This window comes from Puma concolor, chromosome A2 (assembly GCF_028749965.1).
Source record: "Puma concolor isolate L17-30 chromosome A2, mPumCon1.1.hap2, whole genome shotgun sequence".
NCBI lineage: Eukaryota > Metazoa > Chordata > Mammalia > Carnivora > Felidae > Puma > Puma concolor.
In genome coordinates this window covers 116,621,929-116,645,856 of record NC_141668.1, presented here as the reverse complement: position 1 = coordinate 116,645,856, position 23,928 = coordinate 116,621,929, and the positions used below count along the sequence as shown (strand labels likewise).

Here is a 23,928-nt window from a genome sequence, read left to right as displayed (position 1 = left end):
TAGTCATCTTTCTTGACTGTTGGTCTTGTGGCTAGGCAGCTGGCTACCTAATCTTGCAAAGCTCACAACAGGCCTATAAAGTAGACAACGTTATTACTAATTTACAAATGAAGTGACTGTGAGGTATTTCTTATTACCTTATCAAGTGGCAAGATTATTTATTCAATAGGGCTTCATGTGACCATAGGCTGAAGGGCTTTCATGAGTGATCATACCTACCAGTGTAGCAAGTCCTGGACACTTATGGCTGGGGACAGTATTAATTTGTACAGAGAAAATCTAGGAGCAAAAACCAGTCTGTTAAATGTATTTTGACTACTTATTGGAAGCTGGGCAAAGTGCTACACAGCTAGAGGTATGGTCAAAGGCTACAATTCATGATCTTACTGTTGCTATAACAAATAGATATGCTGCTTTGTTTGCACTTTGTTTCTTACTATTAATGCATTTGCCAGGGCGCTTGGGATGGTTAAGCGTCGGACTTGATTTTAGCTTAGGTCACGATCTAGCAATTCGTGGGATTGAGCCCTGCATTGGGATCTGTGCTGACAGTATGGAGCCTGCTTGAAATTCTCTCTTTCCCTCTCTCTCTGCCCCTGCCCTGCTCATGCTGTCTCTCTCTTAAAAATAAACATTAAAAAAAAAAAAAAAAAAAAAAAAAAAGAATTCATTTGCTAGGGGGTGCCTGGCTGGCCCAGTCAGTAAGCCATGTGACTCTTGATCCCAGGGCTGTGGGTGTGAGCCCATGCTGCGTGTAGAGATTACTTAAAAATAAAATCTTAAAAAAATTAATTTGCCACACTTAAATGATCTTTTAACAGATTTTAGTTAATTGATCCGAAAACAGTTCAAGAGAAAATTTAAACAGTGATGCCTCAAAAGACCAATTAGTCAGGGGCAGAGTAGAGCTATCTTGGGGAGAATATTTGATAAAAGTTTTATAATGGCTTGCAATATTCATTTGCAAATACATTACAGATCTATCTACTTTCTCTGAGTATATGGAAGTGTCAGAATATGGGAGCACCCAGCTTTGAGAACAATCATGTATGAAGGAACATGGTGGAAAGAGCAAGGAGTAGAAAGACCTAGGTTCACACCTGGCTTTGCCACCTTACTAGCTAGGTGTCTTTGGGCTACCTACTTGTTCTCTTTGAGTCTAAGTTTTCTTATCTATTCAATGGGGTTATCATTCTCTTGTGAGATTATCTGAAAAAATGTTAAATATATGTGAAATCAGATTATGCCTGCCAAACATCGTGAGCATTCAAAAAGTTACCTTTTTCTATTCCTTACCTGGTTTATTACTCAAAGGTACATATTTGTAACTAGAAAAGATTCAGAAATCCCTGACTTGACATCACTGCCTTCAATAAAAGCCAACAGCCCCATCCTGTCTACTTAGCGGAATGAAGTCTTTATAGACTTCATAGACTTTATATCTGTGCTTTATAGAATACTGGCTCTCTTTTAGGAAATTTCTGCACACTACATAATCGACATCATTTCTGAGAAAATTAAGCAGGCATTTTAGAGTAAAAGAAGAAGGGTGGGAAGTGGAGAAGTCTTTGTAATTAATCTGAAAACAAATAGAATCTGGACTATTTTGGTTTTTCTGAAAGTGGATCTTTTCCAAGGCCGATTTCATCGAATGGGTTGTGCAGTGTAGCCTTTGCAAATTGAATACTTAGGCACCTGCAGATGCAGCTCCATTATTCTTCCAAAATTTTTCTCACAGGTATTGGGGCCACGGCTCTGACCCAAAACTGGAGTGTGTGGCTCAATTCAAGTGCACTTATATTTAGTGGGGGCAACAGGATAGAATATTGGATTGTTGAGAGACTACCCCGCACCCCAAATCCAATATAAACTGTAATCCCTAGAGATTCATAATCTTGGTCTTAAGAACCAGACAGAAATCGATCTCCTAATCAATGATAAACACAAAGATACTCTGGTTCATCATATAAATTTTTCTTTTTCTGCCAGGCAGGTTGTGTTGAGAAGGTACAACAGAGGAAAGAGTCCTGCCTTAGGAGCTACTGAATTCTGTATCATTATCTCCTGGAGGCTTGCCTTTGCCAACACCCCCAACACCTTATCCTTAACAAAAAGAAAAGAAACCTCAAGTCAATTAGCACTTTGTGCAGCAAGTATATATTTATTACGGGAAGACTTTTCACCTATCTCCAGCGTCTCACTGTAGAAATGACATGCCCTTCCCTTCTCACAGTAAGCACAACTCTGTTGAGCAATTCTGACTGACATTTAGTCTGCTGTGCAATGAAGAGGAAATCTCAAGTGGGAGTAGTAGAAAATAAAAATGAACTGAAGTTCCACCAAATCCATAGCCAGCAAGCTTTTTCTCTAAGCGTTCCATTTTTACCTTGGAGCTAAAATCAAGATTCAACTTACAGCCTTAAAAACAGGCCTTTTTACCTGTCACAAAATTTTTTTTCTCACTTGATAAATAATCCTTGTACACAATGGAGTTTTTCCTGTAAGTTCTAGGGATCACTTTTTCATATTTTTATACAGAACTTTGGTTATATGGAATAGTCCTAGGTTCTACAGAGATGTGTCTAGACTACCACAGAGGGGAATAGTGGAAGCAAGTGAGTAGGGTTCCTGGAACCCTGATTACCACTGCTTTCATCTATGTTATATGGGTATTCTGGGAAAAGTTTGCTTAGAAAAATAAAATAATGTTTTATTGTTTAATACTCATGATAATAATCCTGGCCACTTCTAAAGTTGGTACTGTAGTTTAGTTTGTCCCAAACTTCCTTTTTGTGCATTAAGAACCACTTAAGGCCCTATGCGCTTTTTTACAACAAGCACTTTTTAGATCCATTTTCTATAAATAACGAAGTTTTAAAGTAACTTCATGGGGAATACCGTGTATGTGACAATGAGTAGAGGACATGCTCACTGAAATGTGAATTCTGGTGGAGTTTGCACACTAGTTTTGTGGCTAAGGATCCTATTACGTGCCTCAGCAAATGACAAAAAAAAAAACAAACCTGTATCATGGATCACTTGAAAACAATGGAAACCTTAAATTTAAATCCACATAGGCTTAGGATCACACCTGTATAATCTGGTTCTTCTGACATGGCATGCTGTTTCACACCTCTGGGCTTCTGGCCATATAGTCGAGGGCATGTTCTTTCCTTTTCTGGCTAACTTCTATTCATCCTTCAAGAACCACTTCAGATGTAACCTCTTCCAGGACATCTTTCCCAACAAACTCCCTCTCCCAGCTGGATTAATGGCTTTCTTCATATTCCCATGTACCTATACATACACTTCTCTCAATGTCCTTATCACATTATGTTGAAATGATCGGGTGGCTTGCTTCTACTGACCTAAGTTCCTGAGGCCATGAAACAAGTTATATTCATCTTTGTACCCCAAGAAGCTAACACAATTTTTTGTGCAAAAATATCTAGGAAATGTTTAATATAAATGCTCACCAGCACTGCCTTAACGTGCTTCTATCTCTCATATGTCATACAGTGACTAAGCTTATGTTACTACAAATGGAACAAATGCCAGGATTTTTGTAAGAAAAATAGTTTCCAATAGATGATACTCATCCCTCCAAGGCTGCTGAGGAAAAATCAACTGTGTTGAATATCAATTTAGATTATTAACATCCTATCTGGTCTACCCTGCTCTAACCCAACTGCAAAATATCCATTACAGGATCTAGGATTGCTGCTCAGAACTGCTATGTCACAGGAGCACTGGTTTCCTGGCTTACATGAAAGGCATCATTGAGGATTAGCACTGCCAGACCTGATGTTTGGACTTAATAGATTCATATAAGCCTGGTCAGATGATTTATTGTCATTTTAACAAAGCTTTGCAGAATGTTTCCTATGCACAGGGCCTATGTTAGGCAGTGGAAGTACCAAAAAAACAAAGAAAACACACTTAAGGAGCCTGCAATCCTAGTAGTCAATAGTATGCTCCTTTGTGATGGTTAAATGTTATTTTTGTAAGTACAGGTGCTTTGAGCTCAGAAGGAACCTGAGAGGTCAACCAGTTAAGAAAATTTATTTTACAGGTGAGTAACAGATTGTGAGAGAAACCTCTCTCCCCGATAACTAAAAGAAAAAATAACATATACTGAAAGTGAGAGGTTCAACTTAACCAGGGGGTTTCAAGTTTCAGTTCATGTATGCCACTGGAAGTACCCAAACAGAGACTTCATGCCTGAATGTTAAAAATGTCACATGAGGATATACTGATTGACATTTGCTATAGATGATCCAAGTTTCCTTCTGAGATTATGATTTATTAAAAAGAAATAGTGACTTGGGCTATGGATTATTCAAAAACTATTCTCACAAGACTTCAGAATGATTAGTCTGAAGCACACAACTAGGCTAAGGCTAAAATTAGTTTCTATTTTCTGAGCATTCACTAGCCAGCAAAAGAAGAAGGTGACACAGAAATGTTTTCACTGCTGAGGATTTAAAAATACATATAAAATCCATGTGTGGATTAGCCAATTTGTAAAACTTGCCACCAATGAGTTCCCCATTACAAGGTAATTCCCTACAAATACTTTTATAACACAAGTTTCCTTAAAACAAAAGATTTCTAAGTCTCAGCTTAATCCTATTTATTTCACTCAATTTTGATAAAATGCTAAAGCAATGGAAGAATGTGGAAAACCCCATAGGATGTGTGATAACTGGGCTATCACTGAACTTTTCAGGCTTGTTCGGTAGCTTAAAGAATGGAGGCTCTAAGGAGGGTATGTCCAAACCACACATTCCCCAATCCCATTTCAGGGCTTAAATACTCTTCTTTCTCTTAAAATGGTCTTAAATACCATTTATTTGTTGACGAGTTCCAAATGTATGCCTTCAGCCCATACTGTGCTTAACTCGAGATCCAACTACCTACTTAATATCTCTTCTTGGATGTCTAATGGTCATTTCAAATTTACTATGTACAAAACTAAATTCCTGATATCCCCAAAACCTGCTCTTCCTGCAGTCTTTCCCATCTCAGCCAATGGCTACTTCATTGATCCATATGCTCAGATCCAAAGCCTTGGAGTCAACTTTAAGTCCTCTTTTTCTCACATACTCTATCCAGTTAACAGCAACATTAATAATCATAGTTGCTAATACATAAAGTATTTACTATATGCCAGGCAAGGTTCTAAATCTTTTGTATGTTCAGTAAATTGTATAGTTCTTACAATGACACCACTATAGTTTAAAGCTAAGAAAACTAAAGCATAAAGCATAAATAATTTAAGTTGTTCAAGATCACAAAGTAAAGAAGGGGAAAAGCCAAATGTTTAAACCCAGACAGTCTGGTTCCAGAGTCTAAGTTGTTACCCCCTATGTATAATACATTTCTCCAGCAAATGTTTTGGGCTCTACTTGCTAAAGAGACATAAAATCTCACCACATCTCACTGAATCTCCACTGCCACCACTCTGGTATAAGCCACAATTAACTCTCACCTGGACTATTGCAGTAAGTCTCTTAACTATCACTAGATTAATATTTTTATAATCAATAATCTGTACAGCAACTAGAGTGATCCTTTAAAAACATATCAGGTCATGGGACGCCTGGGTGGTTCAGTTGGGTACATGTCTGACTCTTGATTTCAGCTCAGGTCATGATCTCATGGTTCATGGAATTGAGCCCCGCATCAGGCTCTGCACTGAAAGACAGTATGGAGCTTGCTTGGGATTTTCTCCCTCTCTGTCTGCCCCTCCTCCGCTTACACGCGTGCACACATTCTCTCTCTAAAACAAACAAACAAAAAAACCACACATAAAAAAATATGAGGTCACCACAGTCTTTTACACCTAAAACTTTCCAGTGTTCCCTATGTGACTCAGAGTTTAGGCCAAAGTCCTTACAATGGCCTGAACAACCATGACCTGGCACCTGCAGCACATCCATTACCTCCCTATCTGTATCTCCTACTATTCATCCCTTACTCCACTGCCACCAGCTACAATGGCCTCCTTGCTGTTTCTGGAATGTATCAGGCATGTACCTATTTCAAGGCTTTTCCATTTAGTGTTCCTCCTGCCTGTAATACTTTTCCCCACAAACCTGCACAGCTTATTCCATCATCTCCTTTAAGTCTTTCCTCCACTGTCACCTTAGTAGCATCCCTTAGGTGTCTCTGACATCCTGTATGGATGTTGGTCCTTCCTATCTTGGCCAATTTTTTCACAGGTGATAAGCAATAGCAAGATTTCAGTTTTTCTGATAAAGTACAAATAAAGTAAAATTACATAATGAAAATGACTAGTTCAGGGACTTTGCATATGAATGGAAGACTAGTTCTCCAATGTATCTAGGTATCTGTAGGGTAAAATGTAGGGACAGCCTAGAGAAAATCAGGAGTACATAGATGGAGAAAGGATATCATGGTGCTATGATATTAAGGAAGCAGATTATACAAAAGATTGAGGTTTCCTACCATTTAATTCATTTTGCAACTATTCTTTGTTTTCCTTATGTAAAGCACTGAATAAAGGTGAATCCCTGCTCTCAAGAAACATATAATCTAGTCAGTGAGACATGAAAATGATCAACTAAAATACAGGTCCAATTAAGTAAATGATGTAGCAGATATGAAGGCAAAGTACTTCTTGAGCATAGAAAGGAGTCACGTATTCAGAAGGAAAAGGGAACAGAGGAGGATTCTTGGAGGAGGTAAAAAAAAAAAAAAAAAAAAAAAAAAAATGAGCCTTGAAGGAAGAAGTTAGAACTTTTTGATATAAAGAGAAGTGATAAAGAAAGGCGTTTCAAGATGACAACGCAGTATGAACAAAGGCCCAGAAGAAGGAAATATAGTAGCTTCTTTAAGATAATTGAGTAGTTTGTGAGGTTATATAAATAGGGCTCTGGCAGGAGATGAGATCCCAAGGTAGGTCTAAATCACTGTTTTGCACTTTATTCCAAAGGTACTTCCAAAGGCTTCTCAATGCTAATAGTAGCAAAATCTCCTTTGGAATCTAGACTTATAGATCCAAAAACCTACTTGACTATATTAAAATATGCATGTCCAAAACCAAACACCACAATTCCTCCTACAAACCTGGTTTTCTTATAGTGTTCTCCATCTCTATCTCTCACCTGATTATAAAACAAGGCCAAGCCAAGGCCAAACTAAACCAAACCAAAGTCCAGGAACCATTCCTGACATCTTCTGCCTTCTACCTATATCCAATTCAACACCAAGTCCTATCTATTTTACTTTCCAAATTTCCATCAAATTATAATACTCTCCCATCTATCTCTACCACCACCACCTTAGGACAAACTCTTGTTATCTCTTTCCTGGATCACTGACTAATCTACCTGAATTCAATCAGGCTTTCAGTTAAGCTGGAGAATTTTTTTTTTTTTTTTTTTTTTTTTTTTTTAAGTGCTGAGGCGCCTGGCTGATTTAGTCTGTAGAACATGTGACTCTTAATCTCGGGGAAGTGAGTTTGAGCACCACATGACACAGATTTTTTTTTTAAATAAGTTCTAAATCACCAAATGCTTAAATTCTTTTATGTAGCTTACCACGACTTTTTTGGGGGGAGGGGCAGAAAGAGAGGGAGAGAGAGAATCCTAAGCAGGCTCTGCACTATTAGCAGATAGTGGGGCTTGACGCTGGCTTGATCTCTTGAACCAGGAGATCATGACCTCATGAACCAGAAGATCATGACCTGAGCTGAAACCAAGATTCAAATGCTTAACTGACTGAGCCATCCAGGCAACCCCCACCTGCAGCTGCCAACTCTTAAAAGAACAAGTATCTGAATGTGGTCTATCAAGTCAGTCCTACATGATTTAAGCCCTGGATCTATTTCTCTAGCTTCATCTTACAGCATGCTTCCCCCACTCTAGTCAAACTGGTCTTTTTCAACCCCTGCAACTCATCCCTTCTTCTCACCACAGGGCCTTTACACATAGAATACTGCTTACTTGTCCTTTCTTCAACTCTCAGCCAGGAAGTTTGCTAGATGTTTGGGTATGTACTAATGAACAAAACAAAGCATCTCTGTTTTCTATGAGGCTTAACGTCTGAGTGGATAAGAATGGTAGAGATGAAATAACCAGTAATCAAATAATATAAATTATTGAGAAGTACTACAAAGAAGAAAAAAAAGGGTGCTATGAAAAAAGGAATAATGTAAGGGAGGGAAAACTACTTTAGATTGGGAAGTTATAGAAAAATTCTTTGAACAAGGGCATTTGATCTGAGGTCTCAAAGACAGAAAAGGAAGTTATTACTTTAACCAGGTCATAAGTGAGGAAAGGTATTATTACCGTTTCATGTGCCAAGAGAATACAGAATTTGGAATTTTATCATAATCAAGGTAAAGAAACAGTTAAGAAAGCAATTCCAAAAAAGAGAAAAAAAAAGGATTTGTCCTTCACTTCTTAGAATTCACTTGGTTAATAGTTGAGACTATGTTACCAAAAAGTCTTAAGGAAGAAGAGGATGCTGAAGGAAGAAAAGATCAGTAAACAGGAAGGGGGCCACCTGCCCAGTAACCTAATGAAGTATATGGATAATTGTATTTACAAGGCTTATATAACCAATGAGTCAGCAAAAAGTCAGATGTCAATGGATCTCTTCTGTGCCCACTCTAAGCAGCTAGCAAACTTGGCTCTCTCTGCTGGAAAGAAGAGGAGCCCAAGAACAAGATCTCAGGTTAGGCTAATAAAACAATCAACATATCTTCCAGCAATACTTACCTAAGTTAGGATGAGGAAAAGTAAACCTTCAGACTTAGAAAAACCTAAGACATAGGATCCAACTTAAAGTAGATTAGAGCAAAGTGATTCTGGTAGGATTTCATAGATCTAATGCAACTCATTTCTTTAGCTTGTCATGAAATGCTTGTTAAAGATTCCAAAATCAAGACCCCCAAATCTGTTTTAAAAAAAAAAACCTCGATTTTAAAAAGCAAATGTCTTTATCATTCTTGGGGTCCATAAATATTTAAGAGTTACTTTCTACAACTATCTTTTCTCTAACAAAGGCTAATATGTATGAATGATAACAGAAAAAGTTTTCATAATGACAGAATTGAGTCTGGCAAAGAAAAACATAAAGAGAAAAACATAAATAGAACATAAAGGGATTAAATTATAGTACAGACGAGATACAGCACTAACCACCACTTGATGTTGAACAGCAACGATAATGAACCAAGACAAACACCCACCAACGCACTGCTATGAAAATAGCAGACTCCTCATCCTGCCTTCCTCCACCTCCATACTTATGTTCTCAGGCTATTACTGTTCCAGAGGCAACAACTCGGTAAGACCAGGGAGCTTTTATTTTTTCTTTTCTACTTTAGGCCATAGGGAAAGCGGGGGGGAAACAAAGGGGGGGGGGTTAATTATAACTGTTCAAAGAAAAGAAACGATATCTGTTAGTCAGCATTCTTTGCTCTGGAAGTTCCTGGCTTCTGCCTGTTCATAGACATCTGAGAAAACTTGATTACCTCTGAAGGTCACAAATGAATGATAAAAAATAATATTTTCCCTTCTGGCTTCTTGGATCACCCCTTTCCATCACATATGATTCTGCAAAATGTGTTAGTTATTGCTAAGAGGCAATTCTATGTAGTTGATATAGAAAAATAAAAATAATAATTAAAAAAACCCAAGAAACCCTCCCCCCCCAAAACACAAGCAATACATTTATCTTACCAAAACCCCCCGTCAGGCAGTCTGCTGATTTTGCTTGCCACAAAGCTCATCCTTCATTTGGGTACTGCGAGAGCAAGCTTGGATAGTGAAAACAAATCACAACCTCTCTTGACTATGTGCTCTTTCCATTTGTCCCAGCTTCCAAACTGCAGAGGAGCTGTGGCATAGTCTGTCACGGCTGCACATACTTCGTTTCCGAGAATAACGCTGTAAATGAGGACAGCTACCACTGGGAATGCATTCCCCCACCAAAGAGCCAGCCGAAATGAAGCTTCTAGTGCATCCCTGGGCTTCTCACCTTCACAGCCTCAGAGAAGTGCCTTTCACAGAACAGGCAGGTAGAGCCGCACCACATCAACATCCTTGCATAGCCAATCCTCCGCAGTGCCCACCTCAGCCTATGTACAGTTCTGGTTCTGTCTTGTACATCAACTCTTAGAGCTTTCTACATCTGGGAGCCTGGGAGGGCTCTGTGCTGAATAAACAGAAAGCTTCTGCCAAACAAGCATCGTGTGTGTGTGTGTGTGTGTGTGTGTGTTTGTGAGTGTGTGTGTGTGCGCGCGCGCGTGCGCTTTGCTAGAGCTGCTAATGCAAATGAATAGTTTTACTCTGAGAATGGAGATCACACAGTATCTGCCTCTTTTCTGGAGCTGTGAGCATCTTTTATAAAAAACAAAAGCATCAAACTGGTTGAATTTAAAGCTACAGAGCAGTAATTCACCATTCACATTTGTCTTCTAGTTTAAAACCAGATTAAGGTTTAGAGAATAGCTTAAAGAAGGTTAAAAACATTCTAAATAAATGTTTAGGGAGCCTGGTTCAATAATCATAATCATAATCATCATCATCATCATCATCATCATCATCAAAACAAATCTACCCATGTTTAGATAAAGGACTAGAAGATTGCCAAAACAATTTCTATGCTTTCCTGAAGTTTCTTCTCTTATTTTTCATTTTAGGTTCACAAAATAATTAAAATGAAAATTGACCAATTATTCACTATGGAGGAAAGGAAAAAAACGCTTCTGAATGAAAAGCGCTGGAGTTGTCTGAAGTCTATGCAACAGATTAAAACACCACAATCTTAAGCCCTGCATCACATACCATTTACTGAATACCCATGATACTGCATGAAAGAACTGAACAACTGAAAGAGATTGTTCCTGCACTGAATAAGTCACTTTGGGAGTTAGACAGACCATGAGATCTGAGCTTTTATTTTTTCATTTGTAAAACCAGTTCTGGGGAACGTGCACAGGAAGAATTTTAATGATTATGAAGTACAGTGTAGCATGTACAATGTATAATATGTGGAAACATTTCTCTGAGGTTACTACACAGAAAGGCATCATAAGAAGACAATTTGAGAGTTCGGTGCCTAAAGCTGTGATAATTTCTGTACTTGCATGTAAGTATGGGGCTGGAAGCTCAGGCCAGCACAGTACTAAGAGGTCAAAGAAGGGCTTTCCATCAGCATTCACCAGCTTCATGTAACATTTTTTCATTTAAATCATATGAAGCCCTCTGAATGAAATCCAAAGCACTGTAAATGAATTTAAAGATAATTCTGTGTTGACACCATGGCTCCAGAAATTCATCTTCTATCTCTAGAGACACAGAACTCTGACCCTGACTCTCCAGAACAAAGTAATAAAGAATTTAATGGCTTAATACAAGTTTTGTCTTTGCTTAAAAATTAGGTTGTAAGGTTTCAACAGAGTAAATTTTTGTTTCTACAAAAACAAAAGAAAAAACAATCCTGCACAGCTAGCATCAACACTAGCTAATGTCTGCTTAATTCTGTTTATTACCATTCTTAATATATCTTCTTTTGAGACAATCCGGTTCATTATAGAAAACTTTGAAAACACAAGTGGGCATTAAAGAAAGCAAAAATTATCTGTAATCTCACCACTCAGAGAAAATCCAAACCAAACACTGACATAAGGCCCTTCTAGTCTCTTTCCCTAACACTGAGATTTTGAAACATATGTTGAAAACAAAGTGCTATAAGATGAAAGCTGTCTTGTTGGATGAGCCACCGCATGGAAGACAGTAGCCCTGAAGTTGCCCGTTGTATATTTGTAGGAGTCATGATTTTACCACCCCCCCCAAAAAAAATCCCTAAACAGTTTTTGAGGACCCATGAAGACACCAATAGATTCACCAGAGTTGCCAGAGAAGTATACCTCATTGGCTATGTTAGCCTGGGTACATCTCTTCTTGGCTCTCAAAGTAAATCCCAAGGGGCAACAGAACTTCAATTTTGCTGACTTTCTGGTTTTCTCAATTTTTTTTCCCCTCTTCCTGATTTTGTTTTTGTTTCTGGCTAATGCACAGTTGATAAGTTATTCCTCATTGATGGATATACCTACTGAGAATTGGATTTTTATGGTCCCACCATTTGGTGGTCTATGTAGTAGAATGACAGAGATCTATTTTCTGTTGAGTGAAAAACCAAAAGAGAATTCAGTTTGTTAGACTTTTCTTTTTGTCCACTTGTCTATTTTGAGCTCAATTAAGAATGTTGCACATAATATTAAAGGAGAATAGCTCTTAGAGATCTGAACTGATGAGGTTTTATGTTTACTTTTGACCCATGACTAAAGCTGTAAAACTGAAGCCACAGCTCTGTATGTAATTCAGAAAGAACTTGACCTCTTAAGTATGAAATGTTTTCCAATTTTTAGAGGATATTGATTAATTTGATTATAATATCTCTTAAATTAAGAAGTTCTGTTCTCATTGGTTTTGTAGAGCTCAATAAGCACTTATTTATCAAATTTTTAGAATTTCCAAGAAAATAAAGTGAACCTATAATACTCCAAATATGTTAGACAAAGAAAAAGAAATCCTATCTACAGAAACTACTAGTTCAGAAACATTTTAGGAGTCCAATTTCATATAATTAAGATAACTATTGTACAAATCAAGATGAGTTTTGTCAGTTAAGTGTAACACTGCATACATCTTAATTTACTTGGGTTTGTTTTCTCAGATAGAAGGTAATCTGAATTTCCTATAACAGACACTGATCAAATAAGCTAGTATTACTCTTCCTATATATTTGATATTTAAAAAATTGAAAATCTGTATTCATCTAAATTGAATAATAATGTTAACAAACTTTTTATATCAATGATAATGATGTGTTAGCTTAAATATCTCCAAGATCTACTGGGTATCTACCCAAAGAAAACAAAACCAGTAATGTGAAAAGGTAAGCACACTGCTATATTCACTGTAGCATTATTTACAATAGCCAAAATACGGAAGCAACCTAAGTGTCTATCCATAGATGAATAGGATAAAGAAAATGTCGTGTGTGTATATACACACATATATGTGTGGGGGGAGGGGGAGAATACACACACACACACACACACACACACGGGGAGGGGGAGAATCCCAAGCAGGTTCCGTGATGCCCGTGCAGACACACACACACATACATAAAAAAGAATGAGATCTTGCCATTTGTGACCACATGGATACTCCCAGAAGATATATGCTAAGTGAAATAAGTCAGAAAGACAAGTATCCTATGATTTCACTAATATGTGAAATTCAATAAAACAAAAAGCAGAAAAAGATCCATAAATACAGACAACAAACTGATAGCAGACAGAGGGGAGGGGGTGTGGGAGGGGGATGGGAAAAATGGGTGAAGGGAAGTGGGAGGTGGAGGCTTCCAATTATGGAATGAGTAAGTCACAAGGAAGAAAGATATAGCATAGGGAATATAGTCAATGGTACTGTACTAGCGCTGTATGGGGACAGATAGTACCTATACTGTGGTGAGCACAGCATAATACAGAGCTGTCAACTACTATGTTGTACACCTGAAACTAATGTAATATTGTATGTAAACAATATTTCAATAATAAATTTCTCCAAGATCTATGGTAATTTAAAATCTTGGACTGATGTTAAATCAAGCTAATTAATAAGTAATTCTTGGTGCCCAAATAATTTCTAAATAAAATAGAATACTAAATGTTATTAAGCATAATTCTAAGTTGATACATGTTTACTTCTTATTTGTATATGCTATTAGAATAGCTCTATCTTTGGGTCATGTTAATAAGCTGTTCATCTTGCCACTATAAGATAGTGTAAAAGAGAGGAGTGCAGCTATATAAAGTCTGCTATGTGTATTCATGAGTTTTACTACTCTACTAACATGCTTGTGTTTGATAGACAGTTCTAATTATCCCCCCCCTTCTATCCAGTTTTCTCTCTAAAATGCAAGTTGTGTTGATATAGGTGGTTGGAACTATATTAGCAACAATAGTGATAGAGAAATATAAGTCCTTTTGCTTTTCAAGGAAAAAGAGCATTTTTGTCCCAAAGTAAAGTGGCTGTCTGTTCCAGAATTTGAAAAAAGGATAAATCTTAGACAGTGAATTTGACTTGCCATGGTTTATACTACTGGGATCTGAAAAAAAAGCCAGGAAATACGTTCAAATTTTGGCAAAATCTGATCACTTTTGATGAGCTCACTTCCTTGGCTTGGAGATTAAAGGCTTTATCTACAACATGAAAGATTATTTTTTATCTTCTGTGTTATTTGCATTGATAGCAGAATAACTTTCTGGCTTTACATTTGATTATTATTTTTTTTTAAAGTTATTTATTTATTTTGAGAGAAACAGGGACAGTGTGAGTGGGGGAGGGAGAGGGAGGGAGAGGGAGAGGGAGAGGGAGAGAGAGGAGGGAGAGGGAGAGAGAGGAGGGAGAGGGAGAGAGAGGAGGGAGAGGGAGAGAGGAGGGAGAGGGAGAGAGAGGAGGGAGAGGGAGAGGGAGAGGGAGAGAGAGGAGGGAGAGGGAGAGAGAGGAGGGAGAGGGAGAGGGAGGAGGGAGATGGAGAGAGAGGAGGGAGAGGGAGAGAGAGGAGGGAGAGGGAGAGAGAGGAGGGAGAGGGAGAGAGAGGAGGGAGAGGGAGAAGGGACAGGGAGAGGGAGGAGGGAGAGGGAGGAGGGAGAGGGAGAGGGAGGAGGGAGAGGGAGAGGGAAGAGGGAAGAGGGAGGGGGAGAGGGAGAGGGAGGAGGGAGAGGGAGGAGGGAGAGGGAGAGGGAAGAGGGAAGAGGGAGGGGGAGAGGGAGAGGGAGGAGGGAGAGAGAGAGAGGGAGAGGGAGAGAGAGAGGGAGAGAGAGAGGGAGAGGGAGGAGGGAGACAGAGGAGGGAGAGGGAGAGGGAGGACGGAGAGGGAGAGGGAGGAGGGAGAGGGAGGAGGAAGAGGGAGGAGGAAGAGGGAGGAGGAAGAGGGAGGAGGAAGAGGGAAGAGGGAGAGGGAGGGAGAGAATCCCAAGCAGGTTCTGTGATGCCAGTGCACAGCCTGATGTAGGACTCCAACTCACAAACCATGAGATCATGACCTAAGCCGAAGTTGGAAGCTTAACGGACTAAGTCACCCAGGTGCCCCAACTGGCATAGATATTCAATACGAGTGACTAACTAGACAAGACAAAAGAGACTAAGGATTAAATCATCATTTTACCAGCAAAGTTATGTTCGGACCCTGACTGAGAAAACAGGCTCCTTAATTCAAATACTACCCAGAGATGTATCATGCATACTGTATATGAAGAAATTGTTTAATACTATTTTTTCATTGAGTGTTTTTCAGATTTCTCAATACTAATTAACGTTTACTTGAATATGCCCTTGATGAAAAGCAAAACTGAACACAACTTCATTAGAATGCAATATATGAAATAAATTTACATATTGCTGAATAAATAACAACATAATTTGGACAATAATAGACACAAAATAACATACTGAAGTTTAGAATTTACTGACAAGAAAGTATTTTTCCTTCAATAATACAAACCTATGATAGTACTTTTATTGTGTTCAACACTGTTGAGTATTGGGGGGATGCTGTAAATTTCATAGGGAAATAGATTTTATCCATCCAAAATTCCTGGGGAAAAGATGTCTTTTAAAAAGTTCTTTATTATTTCAAATAGTATTTCAACATTTCAAACATATATAAAAGTGAGGAAAATGAATCTTTTGCACTCTTCATCCAGCTTCAATTATTAACTCATGGCCCGCACTCTCCCCTGCAATTATTTGGAAGCAAATTCCAGACAAAAGATGTTCTTTATAAAAACCAAGGCTACTCATAAAAATGGAGAACAAACTGAGGGTTGCTGAAGGGGTTGTGGGAGGGGGGATGGGCTAAATAGGTAAGGGGCATTAAGGAATCTATTGACATCATTGCTTCACTATACTAATTTGGATGTAAATTTTAAAAAATAAAAAATAAAGTTAAATAAATTGCTTAACTGCAAAAACAAAAAACCAAACCAAAACAAAAACACCAAGGCTAATTCCAGAGGCTTTCCTATATTATTAAAGCTGTCAGATCTATAAATATTACTTTATTTTTTGGATAAAATGCCTAATGCTCTCCTTCTCTTTTACTCTTCACTATATTTTATTCATGAAGGATCTATTGGGGAATAACGTCCAAAGACCATGAAACTTGTTCTGCTCCTAGACTGATCTTGATGTTGACGCTTAATGACTGATTGGGTAAGTTTTTCCCTAAGTGGCAAAAGATGGGGAAAAGTAGAGTCGAGTCAAAGAAGAAAAATGATAAATCTAAGAAATCAATTATTAATTGTAGTCATAGATGGCAGAGAAGAGATTTGCAAGCAAGGCTCTGAAGTTAAAATGTGTTGCATCAAAGAGTCTCTTCTGCCCTCTTCCACCAGGCAACCAGTTCAGCTAGCATAAACTTCCTACTGGGATTCAATAAGAGGTAGATTTTTCTTAAACTCCAGCAGCTCTCCTTGTATAAAAGTAAACCTCTACAAACAGCAGTAGGTGGGGGAGCAATAAATGACAAAGCAAGAAACTGGAAAGGTGTTTAAAATCTCCTGAGATTAGTATGGTCATATGAACTTCTAAATAAGGCAAGTTACTTTCTTTTACTGCTTAGAATGAATTAGTTCAGAAAGGAAAGCAAGAAAGGCTTTTGCTGAATGTCCAAGCCAATATCAGAATTATGAGATTTTAGGAAGAATATAAGCACTGACCTTTAGAAACTAGCTAAATTACCTGTTTATTTGGGCTCTTCCTACCTCAAAGGAATCATGTACCATAATGTGATCTACCACATAAGGGGTTCAAAGGTGCTATGCGGTTTCACAACTGTAAAACATCATAAAGCCCTGATAGAGGTCAAGAAGGGCCAGGTAACCCCCAAGTACTGCTTGCAAAGAAACTGCAGAATCATACAGAAATTTATTTCGTAAAATGAAATAGTATAATGAAATAATATTTTTATGTGATGAGACACAGTATAGAATACTCCAACCTGAGGTCCACAAAAAGGTCAAGTTGTTTTCAGGATTTCCAAAGGACAAATGGAAAGTGTACATACACCCATAACAAAGTTATATGAGCAGATTACAATGAGAAACATTTAATTTTGTCTGGAATTATAACTACTTCAGGTAGTATCACTGCACTAGTGCTGTTCAGAAATGCTAACTGGCTCTACTTTTTATTTTTAAGGGAAATAATATATGCTGTTTGTAAACAAATGTTTTAAAAATAGCAAGCTCACAAGGAGAACAAATATAAAGAGTCTTTGGTGGGACCAGGTTGATTTAAGTTTTAGTTCTAACCTGCAATGTTGAAAAACAAAACAAAACAAAACAAATCATTTAAATTAATTTAAAATTCATTCATTCATTTAAAATATAAAGTAAATCATTAGAATATACCCAAGCATATCCTATGTCTGGAAAACTACCATCTGGAGGCAATACATAGGTAATGTGTTGTTTTAGAAAATGCTTTACACCACAATGAATTTTCTTGCTATACTCCATGAATGTCAGAGGTGCCATAAGCCATCTCTTGAAAATCCTTACTTGATCTATTTTATACCCTCTAAATCCCAGGTGAACAACACATCATACTGAAGTCTCAGGAATAAAAAAATTAAGCACATTTTACATATTCTCAAAAAATATGAAAATTGCTTGAAATGAAGAAAAATGGCATTCCATGGGCAATTTCAAGTCCATATAAGGAGAATCAATTGATTCTTTGTAAAATATTACTAGCCACAGATGGCAGAGTGGGGGTGGGGTGCGGTGGGTGGGGAGGCAAATATGAAGCTATTACATTTTAAAGTAACCTGGTTCATTATTCTTTGCTATTTAATTTTCCACTACACTGCACAAAGCTCTAGTGGTTCCAAATATTCTTTAAGAATAGCCACATGATTCTAAATAAAGAGATATAACTGGGGCACCTGGGTGGCTCAGCTGGTTGAGCATCCAACTTAGACTCAAGGTCATGATCTCACTGTTCATGAGTTCAAGCCCTGCATGGGGCTTTGTGCTGACAGCTCAGAGCCTGGAGCCTGCTTCAGATTTTGTGGCTCCCCCTCTCTCTGCCCTTCCCCTGCTCATGCTCACTTGCTCTCTCTCTCAAAAATAAATAAAAACATTAAAAAAAAAAAAAAAGGGAGAGGTAACCAAGAAAGAGTAAGAAGCAAGATGAAGACAGATACTATAAATATTAAATGACTACTTATGAAAACATAACTCTTTCCAAACTTCAAGTTTTATTACCAAAAAACAGTCAAATGGCCAATTTCTCATTCCTTTACCCTTTCTCTTAATAAACCATTAGCCTATAGTATTCTATGGTTAACATCATGAAGCTTAGACAACAGACCTTATTATATTAGTAAGATGGTGTTGGAAGGTTGCTGGTCTGCAGAGGAGATGGGAATTGAGTCCCTGCATTGCCACCCATCAGTTGTGGACTCGTGTGATTTATGGAGCTTAAATGATTCAAGGCCTACTACCTATGAAACAGGACTGGCACTTGCAGGGTTGAGGGATGGAGATGAAAAACTAGAGAAAGCATAAATAGGATAGTTGAAGAGAACAGATGAACTGTCAAGGGGGAATGAAAAGACTATAAGCATAATATTCAGCAGTTAACAGCTGAACCGAGCATATACTTGATACTGTTAAATGAAGCAATAAATAAGTAAATCTTTGAAATTAGTTGAAATTTAGGACAAAACAGAAAAATTTTACTCTGTTGTAGATTAGATGATCTCAGAGTTAATATTCACTTGCTTTCCATTTCTTAGATATTAAGTTGTAAAGCATTCTGCTGTCTTTTTCAGTAGTTTTAAATTGAGTGGTCACAAGCTTAAAGAAGAGAGGTGACAGACCAGAAGGAAGAACACTGAAGCATGGTAAAGACTGGAGTAAAGTGGAGGCAGAGGTAATGCAAAAGAAAAGGCCTGGTGACTCTTCTGAAGAAGGAACCAATAGGATCCGTTGACTGTATATTAGAGATTAAAGAGAAGAATGAATCAAAGATGAGGCCCAAATTTCCAGCCTAAGAGAATGATGATGCATTTCCAACAGGGAAGATTAAAAGAATAGTTCTGGGGAAAGAAAATTATGAATCAAATTCAGATATTTTGAATTGCAATAAGGAAAAAACAGTCACTTATGTTTCCAAATGGTTGGAAAGAACGTAAAGCTGAAATTTTGATCCAAAAAAAGGAAAAAAAGATCTCCTAGAGATATTTCCATGACTGTCAATATTTAATAGGAGCCAAATATGAAACCAAATATTTATATGCTCTTCTATTCAAACGTATTTACGTTAAATGTGAACAGCATGTTCAAGTGAACAAGTCTGCCGAGGTGAAAGCAAACAGACTTTTCTGAATTCCAAATTCATATCAGGCTTAGGGCAATCAAAATGGCTAAATGAGAATCTGTACCGTTTCTGAAAAATAGCACAAGCATAGGTTCACTACCAAAGTTAAAGCTAAGAAAACTCACTCCTAGAGTTTCACTGAACTGGATCAATGTATACATAACAGATGTATACACAGTAGTAATAATGATTCTAATTATAAAGGAGAAAATGGAAGAAGATAAGGAAGGTAACACAGCTTCTTCTACTGGGGTCAATAAATACGTCCTAATATAGAGTGTATAGAGAATTAATGTCCCTTCGGATCCTAATTTACATACTAATGTTTCCTCAAAAGAAATTCCTAGCTGTTAAAAAAAACAAAAACAAAAACGGAATGGCACCAAATGAGAGCTGTGCAAACGGCATCAGTGTACTAAGGGCATATTACTACCCCTAATGTCTGTACAGCTGGGGTTCTCACTTTCTAATGAGGAAGGAAAAGGAGAAGAGGGAAGAGTAGAGGGAAATATGCCTGGGGACTGTGCTCCCAAGCAAGGTTACTCCTGACATTTTGGCCATCATGGCCTCCATGGGCTCCATGCACTAAACGCCAGCATCACTCATCCCCCCCAAGTCTTTGTGTCAACAAAAATACCCTCTCATATTTCCAAAAGCTGGTGGGGAAGTGAGGGTTGGGGGGGGGGGTGCGGTTGATAGGTTACTGGACATCTGAAATCTGACTATATTTTATAATTCAAGAGTTTTCACAAAAGATGGCTTATTTTTTAATTATCTGTAAGCCTTCAATCTTGATTTTACTTGTCAGAATCCAACAACAGATGCCATCATGTTCACTGGCCTGATTTCCTTGACTCAACCTATCTGCAATACTTTTTAAAAAATCTAATATAAAGATAAAATAAGTTGTTCCAAAGAAGAGAGAGGGAGCCCTGTTCTGAGGTTTCTGTATTCAGAATAATTAAAAGCACACAGACTTGTATAGTATTTGAATGGGTAAATTAACACAGGAGACCACTAAATTCTCAACAGTAAAATAAAGACCTATGGACACAGGTCAATAATCTTTAGTCCTAGTGAAACTACTCATAAAATAAAGCTCCCTAAAGACTATATAAGACCAATTCATTTATGATCATTTAAAAACAATAAGGGGGGATTACATATGGAAGGCCCAATATTCACTTCTGGTTCTCCAGGGCAAGGCAGACAGTGTAGGCTCAATAAATGTCTGTTGAATGTACCACTAAAAACTAAAACCGTAAATCATATCACCTCAAACACATGCTTATATTATTTAAGTCTATAGCTAGTTGTGGCTGATTTTTGAATTGGACTCTTCCATTTTTTGTATTCAATGTTTTTACAGAATTACTTGATTGCTAAGCAGTATTTGTTTACAAATTGATTTTAATTGTCTAAGGGTGAGTTAGTTTGAGATTCTACAACCACATAAAAAATAGATACAAAAAAAATAATAAAAAGCTCACAGAATCCTAAATTAGAGTTGCAAGAAACCTTAAAAAATAGTCTATCCCAGGATTAAGTGAATTTGTTAGAAATGTCTGAGGGACAAATTTCTCATATAAGACTAAAGCAGTAAAAATGGAAGACCTTTGTTTTCAAGCCATTATTTAGAAAATTAACATGGAACTGTCTCTAGTTTGTTCCTGACTTCAGTAGCCACTCAGGAAATAAATATTTTCTATCTTTCCACGATGTGTTCTGACAAAATTAGTTTTATCTCCTTATGGTTTAATAAAAATTAACTTGTATAATATTTAAAATTAAAAATGAGAAAAGGCTAAAGCTTTGTAAGGTATTATAAAATTTGCAGACTGCTAATCTAGGGGGTTGAAAAGTCCTACTAAATTCCAATTCCTAATAACTAGTGTTGTCTTAATAACCTTAAGGGGAAAACTTTAATAAGACAAATTTGCCCAGAGTCAATTGACCACAACGTTCTTTTAGTGTCTCTTTGTAAAAAAAAAAATTGAGATGGGGATATTGTTAGGCATTTCATTTATTCTTCTCAACTATTAGGAACTCTGTTTTCTCTCAGGGTGTTTCATGTTGTAATTATATTAACAATAATCTGAAACAATATCCTAATATTTAGATAATATTAATAATTTTTGCTTTCTAGAATTTTAATTTCAAAGAATGACTAAGACATCCTGATTCTTCCAAGGTATTGCAATGTAACAGGAACGTTATATGATTTAGGTTAATTAAGATCCCATCAGGCAGACTCTTTTTGGTGCGGTGTCTAAATCACTTTAAGTGTTAACGAGATTTGCTAGAGAACCTAGTCATAGCATTTAATTTAGTTCCTGTTTGCTTTCTCTTTAACTGAAAATGGTGTTAAGAACAGTTGCCCTTTCCATAAATTACACAAATGTGGTACAGCTCATCACATAAAGTGATGACTTCTGCTTTTCATTTGAGAATACCAAAGGTTCCAATTCTATGGTTCAAAGTTTTAATTATTCTTTTCAGCTGCTTGACATCTTCAACTCTGATTAACCATAGCAATCTCTTTAAGACAAGGATTTAATGAAGAGGTTGAACAGGACAGGAAGTATCCTGCAGCAAACCATCAGAGACCATGTTCCAGGCTGGTATTTATCAGTGTTAGTACTCTTTTCATTCTTTCATTAACTTACTCAGTTATGAATAATCAGTTATAATTTCTCCCCAAAGATATCAAGAAAAACTCCGTTAAAGGCACTGCTGAAATCTACATATGCTGTCTTCAGAGTATCTCTGATCTACTAGCATAGTAATCCTATTAAAAAAGGAAATAAATTTACCCAGGGATAACATAAATTTTGAAAATCTGTTGAATACCATAGTAATTAAGGCTTCTTTTATAAGGTACTTATTTATGTACTTCTGGTCTTTAATGGTAACAATCTAGTGCTAAGTAGACTGAAAATTTGTTTTTAAAAGAATTTACACTACCTAGAAAATATCTTTTTACACCTAATTTTACCTTAAGACTCTTAATGGTTTAAAAATTTTTGATCAAGTAAATGTTAAAAGTATACATACACACCTATTTCACTATATTTTTTTACAAATTTGAAATTCCAATTTATTAATTGGTGGATCACAAAGATTAATCTCATATAATAAAAAGATATACTTCTCTCACTTAAGGCAGATTTTGTTTCTTCAAAACAATATGCAAATTAAAGATTTACATATAGGGTAATATTTATTACATTTACTATTACACTGGACTTAAAAATGGTTATTAAAAAAAATGGTTAAGGAAATTATAAAATGAATGCTTTTCAAAGCAAATAATCACCCTACCCAAAGTAATAAGGCTTTGTCTAAATCTAGATTTTCCTATATACTATTAGTTCCAGTTTAAGTAAGGTAAAATCCCTCATTTACTGTCTATAAGCAGCTTGTAATTAAAGAATCAGGGGGCACCTGGGTGGTTAAATTGGTTAAGAGTCGGACTTTAGCTCAGGTCATGCTCTCATTGGTGAGTTCGAGCCCTACATGGGGCTCTGTGCTGACAGCTCAGACAGAGCCAGGAGCTTACTTCGGATTTTGTCTCTATCTGCCCCTCCCCCACTTGCAAGCGCACGCGCGCGCGCACGCTCGCGCGCTCTCTCTCTCTCTCTCTCAAAAGTAAATAAACAAACAAAAAAAAAAGAATAATCAGTTAAGAAATTGCTTTTTAGGGGCTCCTGGCTGGCTCTGTTGGCAGAGCACGTGACTCTTGATCTCAGGGTTGTGTGTTTGAGCCCTACATTGGGTGTAGAGACTACTTAAAAAACCAAAAAAACAAACAAACAAACAAAAAAAAAAACCCACCCCCAACACCCCTGCTTTTTAAATCTAGTAACTGCCTATAACACAGAATCTATGCAAAATTTGAGGCCTGAGTCTGTATTTCTGAGAGCCAAAGGAAAATTTTATTCTTTAAAACAAATCTATACATGTGTATACATGTGTATTCATGTACAAGACATTCATCTGAGCCTCCTAAAATCTAAAGATCTTGAGAGGTTATCTTGTGAAACAGGTTTATATTATAGATGAGAAATAAAAGCTTTGGCATGTTAACTGAATCCCCCAGTTCCTACTTAGATGTGGTAGGGCTGGGACTATAAACCAGGTCTCTTGAGCCACAGTCTCTCGATAACATCATTCTCCATTTTAGAAACAACAATGCAATCTAGTGCCCCTGCCTCCAAGGTGAAAGTTTTCACACTGATCAAAACTACAACTACGTGGTCAGTGAGAACCAATAAGATTTTTGCCTTACTCTAATCCTGCTTTCATGCTCCAAAAGAAGATACTGGGTATAGTTCTTCAGAACTTGTTCATTGTATGGGGTATGAACAGTTGCCACCTGGATGTCCTGCACTTGGCTTTTCTCTCTTTATCCAGCTCCAAAACTCAGAGGTAAAGTGGCACATAATTAATTCAGTGGAGAATAACAGTGAGTCAAGATGCAAGCAATTTACCA

At 37.2% G+C, this 23,928-nt stretch overlaps 1 protein-coding gene across 9 annotated transcripts in view; it reads right to left on the bottom strand.

Annotated features, from left to right (window-relative positions):
- Positions 1-23,928, bottom strand: part of TMCC1 (transmembrane and coiled-coil domain family 1) — a 250,000-nt gene that overhangs the window by 29,014 nt on the left and 197,058 nt on the right. The window contains exon 1 of one of the 9 annotated variants that reach the window (XM_025922707.2): positions 10,012-10,422. The exons of the other annotated variants lie outside the window; for them this stretch is intronic. Within the exon in view, the coding sequence (XP_025778492.2) occupies positions 10,012-10,074 (63 nt within the window). The 5' untranslated portion in view covers positions 10,075-10,422. Of the gene's footprint in view, positions 1-10,011; positions 10,423-23,928 lie in introns of those variants that run through there. 9 annotated transcript variants of the gene reach the window in all.